The sequence below is a fragment of the Babylonia areolata genome, chromosome 34 (genome assembly GCF_041734735.1).
Source record: "Babylonia areolata isolate BAREFJ2019XMU chromosome 34, ASM4173473v1, whole genome shotgun sequence".
NCBI lineage: Eukaryota > Metazoa > Mollusca > Gastropoda > Neogastropoda > Buccinidae > Babylonia > Babylonia areolata.
The window spans coordinates 18346338-18358061 of record NC_134909.1 but is presented as its reverse complement, the minus strand read 5'-3'; the positions used below and the strand labels follow the sequence as shown (position 1 = coordinate 18358061).

The following is an 11724-nucleotide window of genomic DNA, read 5'->3' as shown; positions in this document are numbered from 1 at the left end:
TCTTTGACCATCAGAACAGCTGTCCCAGCCATTCAGGCTAGAATTTGATCATAGTGGAGAGTGTCTTGCCCAAGTTACATTCCCACTCTCTCGGCCAAGAGGGTTTTAGGACAGTTGGCGTTGGGATGGTTCCCCAATGGTCAGCTAACCCCCAGGGCTGCAGCACAAAGAGCCAGTGCAATCTTGCCTCCTTGTTTGAGAGTCATACTCCTTCTCAAAAGACCCAGCTGAAAATGACATCCCACTGCAATAGAGAAACCATTGATCATACAGCTCTCACTTTGCTGTTGGCCCAGCTGTCAGTTTCAGTTTCAGTTTCAGTAACTCAAGGAGGTGTCACTGCGTTTGGACAAAACCATATACGCTACACCACATCTGCCAAGCAGATGCCTGACCAGCAGCGTAACCCAACGCGCTTAGCCAGGCCTTGAGGAAAAAAAAAAAGGTGAATAAATAATAGATAAGCTTACATAAATAAATAAATAATAATTATAATATAGAAAAAGGTAGTAGTAGTAGTAATAATAATAATAATAATAATAAAAATAATAATTAAAGAAATATAAAAAATAAATAAAATAAAATAAAATAAATAAATAAACAAGTAAATAAATAAATAAGACAACAATGATGATAAATAAGCAAATAAATGTAAAACATGAAGACACATATTCACAGCTAATGTCAACCTGTGATATACGCTGAGTGCTGGGCCTAATACAAACACAAACTGTAAATATGCATGTATACATAACAATGAACTACAACATTTTTAAAAGCTAGATAACAGCAAAAAATCACACACACAAGTACACACCAACTTAGAAACAAACAAATTTGGTGTGCCCCCCCAATGCTTGAAACAGAACAAATCACATGAACTTGGTTGTGACATTTCAACATTAGAAATTCAAGCTTCAGTTTCAGTTTTACAAGGTGTCGCTGCGTTTGTACAAATACATATGTGTACGCTACACCGTATCTACTTGGCTAATGCTTCACCAGCAGCATAACTTTATGCACTTAGTCAGGCCTTTAGTGCACATACATTCTGTGTATCTCATTCATCATCATTCATTTTGCCCATCGCTCCTGGTGGAGCACAGGCCATCGACGACCCCTCGCCATCGCACTCCGTTCTGGGCTGTTCTGGCCATTCCAGTCCAGTTGGTCCCTTGCTGCTTCAGCTCTGCCTCGGTATCTCGCCTCCAGCTGTTGCAAGGCCGGCCTCTCTTTCCCTGCGGGTTCCAGGTCAGGGCTTGGCGTGTGATGCTGGACGCTGGCTTCCTGAGGGTGTGTCCGATCCAGCCCCACTTCCTCCGCAGTATCTGCTTGGCCACTGGTTCCTGTCCCGCTCGCTCCCACAGATCTCTGTGTATCTATCAGAGTGGATTTCTTCTACACAATTTTGCCATGGGTTCTTTTTCAGTGTGCAAAGTGCGTACTGCACACAGGACCACTGTTCATCATCTCGTCTGAATGATTCGACAACCGGTTTGGTTTTCGGGTCAAACTTGGAAGAAACGGTGAGCCAGGGATTTGAAACCCAGACCCTCACAGTTTCAGTTTCAGTTTCAGTAGCTCAAGGAGGCGTCACTGCATTCAGACAAATCCATATACGCTACACCACATCTGCCAAGCAGATGCCTGACCAGCAGCGTAACCCAACACGCTTAGTCAGGCCTTGAGAAAAAAACCAAAAAAAAAACCCCAAAAAACCGGGGGAATAAATAATAGATAAGCTTACATAAATAAATAAATAAATAAATAAATAAATAATAATTATAATATAGAAAAAGGTAGTAGTAATAATAATAGTAATACTAATAAAATGATAATAATAAAAAATAAATAAATAAGACAACAATGGTGATAAATAAGCGAATAAATGTAAAACATGAAGACACACATTCACACATACACCCACACATGCTTAACCGAAATGCACCAAACATGCAGTTTCACAGATATGAAAGCACAGTCAAATACAACCTCACAGACTCAGTATTGCCAGATAAGCATCTTAACCATTCTGCCACCGTCCTGAAATTAGGGAAAAAGAATCGCTACGTAAAGCTTTGTCCTTTACACTCCAAAATACTGAAAACGCAGTCTGTGTCATTCTTTGAGGTACGTTGTCACGGAACACACTTAAATAACAGCAAAGAAAATTATAAATGACATTGAAGACTTTTGCAAGAGTTACAGGTTGCACTGTGTATATAGTTTCACTGGTTTTATTTCTGTGTGTTTTTTTCAAATCACCTGACCAGGTGAAAGCTGGTAGAACAGTGTGTACAGGCGTCAGGTTTTTCTCCACAGTCCTTTTCCACAGTCTGTGCATTCGTGAGGTTTGTCACCTGTGTGGATCCTCTTGTTTCTTTCCCAGTGATTTCTCCAAGACACCAGCACCCAGCTTCTTCTTCTTATTATTCTTCGTTCGTGGGCTGCAACCCCCACATTCACTCATGTGCACACGAGTGGGCTTTTACGTGTATGACCGTTTTTACCCCGCCATGTAGGCAGCCATACTCCGCTTTCGGGGGTGTGCATGCTGGGTATGTTCTTGTTTCCATAACCCACCGAACGCTGACATGGATTACAGGATCTTTAACGTGTGCATTTGATCCTCTGCTTGCATATACACACAAAGGGGGTTCAGGCACTAGCAGGTCTGCACATATGTTGACCTGGGAGATCGTAAAAATCTCCACCCTTTACCCACCAGGCGCCATCACCGTGATTCGAACCCGCGACCCTCAGATTGACAGTCCAACGCTTTAACCACTCGGCTATTGCGCCCGTCACCCGCACCCAGCAGACATTACAGGTACAAGGTTTGTCACCTGTGTGGATCGTCGATCTTGTCACTTTTTAAGTTGCCAGTTTTAGAGAACATGGGAGTCTGTCACCTGCATGGACTGACCTGTGTCTGTAAGTTATCTGACACATTAAAACCAGCATCACAGTCATGGATTGACCAGTGTCTGTAAGTTATCTGACACATTAAAACCAGCATCACAGTCATGGACTGACCAGTGTCTGTAAGTTATCTGACACATTAAAACCAGCATCACACTCATGGACTGACCTGTGTCTGTAAGTTATCTGACACATTAAAACCAGCATCAGTCATGGACTGACCAATGCCTGTAAGTTATCTGACACATTAAAACCAGCATCACACTCATGGACTGACCAATGTCTGTAAGTTATCTGACACATTAAAACCAGCATCACACTCATGGACTGACCAATGCCTGTAAGTTATCTGACACATTAAAACCAGCATCACACTCATGGACTGACCAATGCCTGTAAGTTATCTGACACATTAAAACCAGCATTAGTCATGGACTGACCAGTGTCTGTAAGTTATCTGACACATTAAAACCAGCATCACAGTCATGGACTGACCAGTGTCTGTAAGTTATCTGACACATTAAAACCAGCATCACAGTCATGGACTGACCAGTGTCTGTAAGTTATCTGACACATTAAAACCAGCACAACAGTGTGGACATGTGAGGTTTTTCCCCTGGGTGGATTCTCCTGTGTGGTCTTCAGGGTATCAGCCTGTGTAAAAGCCTTACTGTACATGTCGAACACAAACTGTATGAATCAACATGTGTGTCCTCAAGTGATCAGGCTGAGTAAGTCACAATACATGTGTCACACACAGTTTATCAACCAACCTGTGTCATTCTAAATGACCTCCCCCCAGTAAAAGCCTTATTGAACACAGCACACACACAAACTGTTATATTATGACTTTCATGAAACAGGTTGTATGTCTTCAAGTGACCTACTGAGTAAAAAGCCTTACTGCACATGTCATACATATGCTTCATTTATCATTGTTTCTCCGCAAAATTTTCTGCCATCAAGATCAGTGACCTTTCCCACACCCTTGTTGCTTTAAGTACAGGTTTTCTCACCTGTGTGGGTTCTCTTGTGTCTTTTAAAGTCAACAGTCTTGGAGAACGCCACCCAACAGACATCACAGACATAGGGTTTGTCATCTGCATGGACTGATCTGACATGTCGCTGAAAGTTGCTTGACACATTAAAACTGGCATCACAGTGTGGACACATGTAAGGTTTCTCCCCTGTGTGGATTCTCCTGTGTGTCTTCAAGGTACTAGCCTGAGTAAAAGCTTTCCTGCACACCTCACACACAAACGTTTTATGACCAGTATGACTCAACTTGTGTCTCTTCAAGTCACCAGCCAGAGTAAAAGCCTTACTGCACACATCACACACAAACGTTTTATGACCAGTATGACTCAACTTGTGTCTCTTCAAGTCACCAGCCAGAGTAAAAGCCTTACTGCACACATCACACACAAACGGTTCGTGACCAGTACGACTCAACTTGTGTCTCTTTAAGGTACCAGCGTGAGTGAAAGCTTTGCTGCACACATCACACACAAACTGTTTATGACCAGCATGACTCAACATGTGTCTCTTCAAGACACCAGCCTGAGTAAAAGCCTTACTGCACACCTCACACACAAACTGTTTATGACCAGAATGAAACAATTTGTGTGTCTTCAAGTGACCAACCTGAGTAAAAGCCTTGCTGCACACATCACACACATACTGTTTATGACCAGTATGACTCAACTTATGTCTCTTCAAGTCACCAGCCAGAGTAAAAGCCTTACAGCACACATCACACACAAACGGTTTGTGACCAGCATGAAACAACTTGTGTGTCTTCAAGTGACAAGCCTGAGTAAAAGCCTTACTGCACACATCACACACAAACGGTTTATGACCAGTATGACCCAACTTGTGTGTCTTCAAGTGACCAACCTCAGTAAAAGCCTTACTGCACACGTCACACACAAACGGTTTATGACCAGTATGAATCAACTTGTGTCTCTTCAAATTACAAGCATGAGCAAAAGCCTTACTGCACACATCACACACAAACGGTTTATGACCAGTATGAATCAACTTGTGTTTCTTCAAGTGACCAGCCTCAGTAAAAGCCTTACTGCACACATCACACACAAACGATTTTTGACCAGTATGAATCAACTTGTGTTTCTTCAAGTTACTGGCCTGAGTAAAAGCCTTACTGCACACATCACACACATGGCGAGTTCTCTCTTTCGCCTCACTTTCTTTGTCAGTGTTACCATCAGCTTCGCAGTTAGTTCTCTGCACAACTTTCCTGTCAGCATGGTCAGCAACATTCCCCACGTTCATGTTGCTATAGTTACCAGCATCACAACTACTGAGTGTGGAGGATGCAGGTAACACAGCATGCAGCTTCTCACCATGAACATGCATCATATGTACCTTCAAATTGCTGAACAGCACAAAGGCGCCAGAACAAAGCCGACATACGTGACTTCTGTTCAGGGGTGGCAGCGAGTCGAGTGACCCAGAAGTGTTGGCAGACTTGTGTAGAGGAGTTTTGTTTGCTTCAAATGCTGACAGCTGAGGTGTTGTCTTGGTGGTGACCGAAGACTCACGTTTTACTTGTTTCTGAAAATGAAATAAAAAATCATGACAATGACTGCCAACAGTAAGACAAACACAAGCAACCATCTAAATCAACAAAAAATTTTGACTTACAGTCCAGAATTTGTCAGTTAGTCTGTGCTCACGCTACGCATAGATGTACAATATTTTCTGTTGTGGAAACAGAATCCAAATTCCACCATTATTTGAGGGAAAAAAATCCTACAGTTTTTGATTATGAACATTTATTTCCATGGATTCCTATGTGCACAATACTTTTCCATTGAAACAGAAGCCACCTTCCACCATTATTTTGGGGGAAAAAAGTTAATAGATTTTGAATATCAGCATTTATTACCATGGATTCTTTTTTTTTTTTTTTTTTTAATCAAATGCAACTGGAATGAACTTCCTCTTTCGCTTCGTCAAGTCTCCACACTCAGCTCTTTCAAGTCTGCCCTTAAAACCCACCTCTTCCCAAAATAGCCTCCCTTCCCTGCCTCTTCCTTGTCTTCAGTTTCTCCAGTTTTAGAGTTATGCATGCGTGTGAATGTCTGGTGCGAAAGCGCTTTGATTTGTCTCTGCACAAGATTCAGCGCTATATAAATACCATTATTATTATTATTATTAATGGCATCTATGATCAGAGATGGGTTGTGACGGACCTTCAGTCTGCACTGCTTGGAGCTTGAGAACGCATCCAATCTGCCGATCATAATTTTAACATAAGACCTGGATTTGTCCAGTCGTTATGGTGTATATTATTAGGCCCCCAAAATATAACCTGACAATTTTTGTTGTACACTTCATCAAAGCTGGAAAGACATGATAAACAAATAAGTGTGAAACTTTGAATCAAACTGAGAGACATTAAGTACTGATGGGGAAGTTTGAAACTTTGATAAATCTTTGTTATGATAGGACAGTTTGAAAAGCTGATTGGTCTATGTTTATTATGGGAAAGTTTGAAACTTTAATACATCTATTTTATGAAAGACAACAACAATAAAATGTCAACAGATGTGGGCTCCTTTAGACTGAATTGTTCCGTTTCCAGTTTGACAAACATTTGTTTCTGATGGTGAGCAAAAGGAGTTTGTATTATACTCCATGTTTGGTGATACATATACTTACCATGTCAAACTGATGCAAACTAGGCCTATCAGTTTGCTCTGCTTGGCCAAATTTCGCGTGGCTAACAGTGAAAAGACGACTCGTCTTGCCCGGTCCGCTCTTAGCCAATCAAACGCCTCTAAAAGCTATAAGCGCTGAATCATTCCATATGACTGGGATCAAGATATAACAATATGTACTGGTAACCCCCATAGCAACCACACACAGATACATTCACACACATACATGCACATACATTCCGGCAACACAGACAGCCCAAACTGGGGTGTTACATAGACACACTTTGTTCAAATATGCCAGTCAAAAATGATCACAGAATAACATATTCTTAATCTGAGTATACATTTATCCTAGTAAAACATTTATCATGAAATAATGACAAGTTCTCTGATCATCATAAACGTCCCTAAAAACTCTTTATGGTCAACTTTTAAACTGCAACATTGTGTGTAATTGGTTAACTGGTTAAAGTATGACTCATAAAGAAAAAGAACATAGAAATGGGGAAATGTCTGAGTAATGACACAACCACAGCCCTGGAAAAAAAGGGAGAAAAAAATGGGCGGCGGGTTGGCGTTGTTGAGAGGGCCAGGAGTAGAGGGCCCAGAGTGTCAGCGAATCGATTGCGATCGCGCCTTATAAAAATTTTAGCATGATTCCCCAATCGAGCTACATAATTTTGTGACCTGGTTGGAGACATAATTTGACAAAAAATAAGAACGCCAGAGAATCGACAGACAGGCAGAAAATACGGAAAAAACCTTAGCCGTATGAAGAGCACAGGAACAGGAGTCATGATGGCTGCCGGAAAAAGAGGGCGCTAGCCAGAGGGACAAAGGGGAGGTTACCGACTTCCGGGAGGTTATCGGCCGTAGTACTTTCGTTTTCTCCGCATAGGCGGATAGTAGTTTGTACAAGACAGTAATGTCAGACCCCTGCCGGAGTCTGCACTAGTTGGGTCACGGTTAAGTATGTGTAATTAAAATAAAATTAAAACAAACAAAACAACATGTTATAGAAGCCAAGGATGAAATGATTATTACAGCATCTTGTGTTAAAGAAATCAGATGTAGCCCATACCAGAAGTCTTACCCACCTGGTAATCACGTGCTGGTCTGTTGTCGCCTTCATCCCTGCTGGAGGTGGATGCAGAGCTGACTGCATCAGGTGTCATGGCCATCATGATGTCTGTCACTGCCTTAGTCTGCACATCACTACTGGTGTTTGCTGTGATTGGTTCAGTCTTGATGACATCACAGCTGGTGTTTCCTGTGACTGGTTCAATCTTGATGACAACATTGCTGGTGTTTCCTGTGATTGGTTCAGTCTTGATGACATCACAGCTGGTGTTTCCTGTGACTGGTTCAATCTTGATGACAACATTGCTGGTGTTTCCTGTGATTGGTTCAGTCTTGATGACATCACTGCTGATGTTTGCTGTGACTGGCTCTGTCTTGATGACATCACTGCTGGTGTTTGTTGTGACTGCTTCAGTCTTGATGACATCACTGCTGATGTTTGCTGTGACTGGTTCAGTCTTGATGACATCACAGCTGGTGTTTGTTGTGACTGCTTCAGTCTTGATGACATCACAGCTGGTGTTTGTTGTGACTGCTTCAGTCTTGATGACATCACTGCTGGTGTTTGTTGTGACTGCTTCAGTCTTGATGACATCACTGCTGGTGTTTGTTGTGACTGCTTCAGTCTTGATGACATCACTGCTGGTGTTTGCTGTGACTGGTTCAGTCTTGATGACATCACTGCTGATGTTTGCTGTGACTGGTTCAGTCTTGATGACATCACTGCTGGTGTTTGTTGTGACTGCTTCAGTCTTGATGACATCACTGCTGGTGTTTGCTGTGACTGGTTCAGTCTTGATGACATCACTGCTGGTGTTTGTTGTGACTGCTTCAGTCTTGATGACATCACTGCTGGTGTTTGTTGTGACTGGTTCAGTCTTGATGACATCACTGCTGGTGTTTGCTGTGACTGGTTCAGTCTTGATGACATCACTGCTGGTGTTTGTTGTGACTGCTTCAGTCTTGATGACATCACTGCTGGTGTTTGCTGTGACTGGTTCAGTCTTGATGACATCACTGCTGGTGTTTGCTGTGACTGCTTCAGTCTTGATGACATCACTGCTGGTGTTTGCTGTGCTATGGTGTTCGGTCTGGAAAGAAAAACTCACCTCTAAGCTATCATTCCTACTGTTTGCCCGAGAGTATTCAGAAGTCATTAAAGGATGACATCCAAATCTGATATCTGCTGCCATTTCCCCTTTGTCTACAGACTGGAACTGGTGACACATATCACTTGTTGTCATATAGTAATTAACTGATTCAGCTTTTATACCTGGACCGCTCTGTGCGTGTGTGTCTGGTTCAGTCTTCACAGCAGCTAATGGTGGATTCCACGTGTCCGTTTCACAGGGTGTGGCGGCTGTGCTCACATCGTTCTCAAATGCATCGCAACCTGCAACATTTATGGAAGCAGATGTCAATAAAATCTCTCCTGAAATGATCACCACCAAACTCAACTTTGTGTTTATAATTTGAAGATTTATAATTAGATTATCACACCGTTACATTCACAACGTATTTGCCCCAGACCTGTTCACACGCAAAGACACACACACACACACACACACACATCACCATCCTGCAGAAGCTTATCACAAAAGCTTCAGATGCAATCAAAGTGTTCAGCTGTATCTCACTAACTGCTTGATATTTAATCAGTCAGCCATAATGGTCATAATCCAGCAGACAAAGATGGCAAAACAAAACAATACAAAAAATAAAAAATAAAAAATCAACCATCACCGAGCAAAGGGCAATGAAGCTGGTGGTTATGTATCAGACTGTGTTTGTACAAAATAAGCTCCATATATATATATACAGCAGTCACTGTCAACTGACATGGACTTTTCATAATAATATTGAAGATTGACGCTAACACCTCCCAGACTGGGATTCTGTGGTGTTAACAATAAAAAGTTATATATAATGCATACGTAATACACATACATACACGCACACACACACACACACACACACATATATATATATACACACACACACACACATCCATGATAAGGTACACCATACACAAATAACTATGTGCACTCACACACAAACACACCCATATGCACCCACACATGACACACACTCACAACAAGTGGACATTGAAGAAGTAAAATGGGCAGAATGGATTGGAGAGACTGAAACATAACTGGGGAAGCCACATGACAAACTGAGAAGGGCAGTTTGTTCCAGACTGCTGGACCAACACAGGAGAAACATTTCCACAAACAGGTGATGCTGATGTCTTTTTCAATTAAACATAGTGGATGTACAACTGACCTGAACACTGATCCTGGGTCATCCACAGTGGTCCTTCTTCTTCTTCAGCCACATCAATCTCTATCTTCACCTCTGACATCGCTTGCTGGGCAGGGGACGCCATTTGGTCACATCTGAAAGCATGCATGTATAACACACATGTAGTTAAAAAAAATTCATTTTTTAAAAATCAGTGTACTCTGTGTATGTTTGTGTGTATGTGCATGTGCGAGCGTGCATATAAGTTTATGTCCACCTGTGCATACATATATCATGTCTGTATACCATTTGTATTCATGTAACGTGATTGCAAATATGCATATTGTGGAGTGTTGGATTAGACGCAATGCGTCCACCTAGGAAACAAGAGAATCTGATAGCACTGGTTTGAATCCCGTAGTCGCCAGTATTTTATTCCCCTCCACTAGACCTTGAGTGTTGGTCTGGACACTAATCATTTGGATGCCGGAGACGATAAACTCAGGTCCCGTGTGCAGCATTCACTTAGCACACAAAAAAAATCCACGGCAACAAAAGGGTTGTCCCTGGCAAAATTATGTAGAAAAATCCACTTCAACAGGAAAACAAATAAAACTGCAAGCTGAAAAAAAAAAAAGTGTGATGATGAGCTCTTCGTGGGGAGAGAAGCCAGAATTTCACACAGAGAAATCTGTTGTGATAAAAATGAGAAATTCAATTATTGCAATACAATCACAATGTGTAGGGGTGTATTCATGTGCACATGTGTGTGTATTTGTGAACAAGTCACTTACTATGTGTATGCTTGTGAATCAAGTTCAGTAAAGTGAAACACACCATTTTTTTTTCCCCCAGATGCATGTTGGCTTTGTGTATAGATCTATCCTACATATATATTTGAATTTTTCTACCATGACGACAAGATACAACTTTAATTGTCCATAAAACATGGGCAAGTCAGCTGCATGCACAACATAAAACTTTCACACATATCAAAAACATATGTATGCATAATAAGAATACCAGATTGCTTAAAAGATACAACTTTAATTGTTTATAAAACATGGGAAAATGTCCTTCAGCTGCACATTCAACATGAATAAGAAATGATAGATTGACCTTACTCTATTCCTTATCTTGTACCCCATCCACCACCCAACAAACTCGCCCCCACCCCATCCTAATCAGAAGTTTAAATAAAACTGGTATTTGGTTTAAAAATAGATTTAGAACTACTCTGCTCTGTCAGTTGTATCTTGGGATGGCCTTTCTTCCACTCAGTATAACCTTCGTTCTTTCTTCTTCTTCTTTCCGTTACACGACCAACATCGACTTGCCGATGACTGTCGTGGTTCATGCATGCTGGTGTCTCCATAACCCACCGAACACTGACATAGGTTACAGGATCCTTAACGCGCGTATTTGATCTTCTGCGTGAGTATACACACGAAGGGGGCTCAGGCACTCGCAGGTCTGCACATACGTTGGCCTGGATGATCGGAAAAATTGCACCTTTTACCCACCAGGCGCCGTTACCGTGATTCGAAACCGGGACCCTCAGACTGAAAGTACAACTCGGCCCGTCCAAAGTCAATCCCACAAACGTGACAAATAATGCTGATGTAATTTTTCTAAACCTTTTTATGTGTTTGTTGTAAAACGTGCAGTACATAATGACCTATTAATGCATTAAATGATCGGCTGGATGATAATTTTTTTTTTTTTTAAAGGTAGGGGGGAAGTAATTTTTCATGAGCTTTGAATCGTTCGATAGTTGAGTGTTGACAAGGCGTGG

The 11724-nt window shown here is 41.6% G+C and overlaps 1 protein-coding gene across 1 annotated transcript in view; it reads right to left on the bottom strand.

Moving 5' to 3' along the window:
• Positions 1 to 1798: 1798 nt before the first annotated feature.
• LOC143277568 (uncharacterized) overlaps positions 1799 to 11724 on the bottom strand; it is a 10096-nt gene continuing 170 nt past the window's right edge. Inside the window, exons 2-5 of the mRNA XM_076582447.1 lie at positions 9972 to 10084; positions 8413 to 9081; positions 7706 to 8004; positions 1799 to 5499 (exon numbers count right to left, since the gene is read on the bottom strand). Of these exons, the coding sequence (XP_076438562.1) occupies positions 3919 to 5499; positions 7706 to 8004; positions 8413 to 9081; positions 9972 to 10074 (2652 nt within the window). The 5' untranslated portion in view covers positions 10075 to 10084 and the 3' untranslated portion in view covers positions 1799 to 3918. The remainder of the gene's footprint in view (positions 5500 to 7705; positions 8005 to 8412; positions 9082 to 9971; positions 10085 to 11724) is intronic.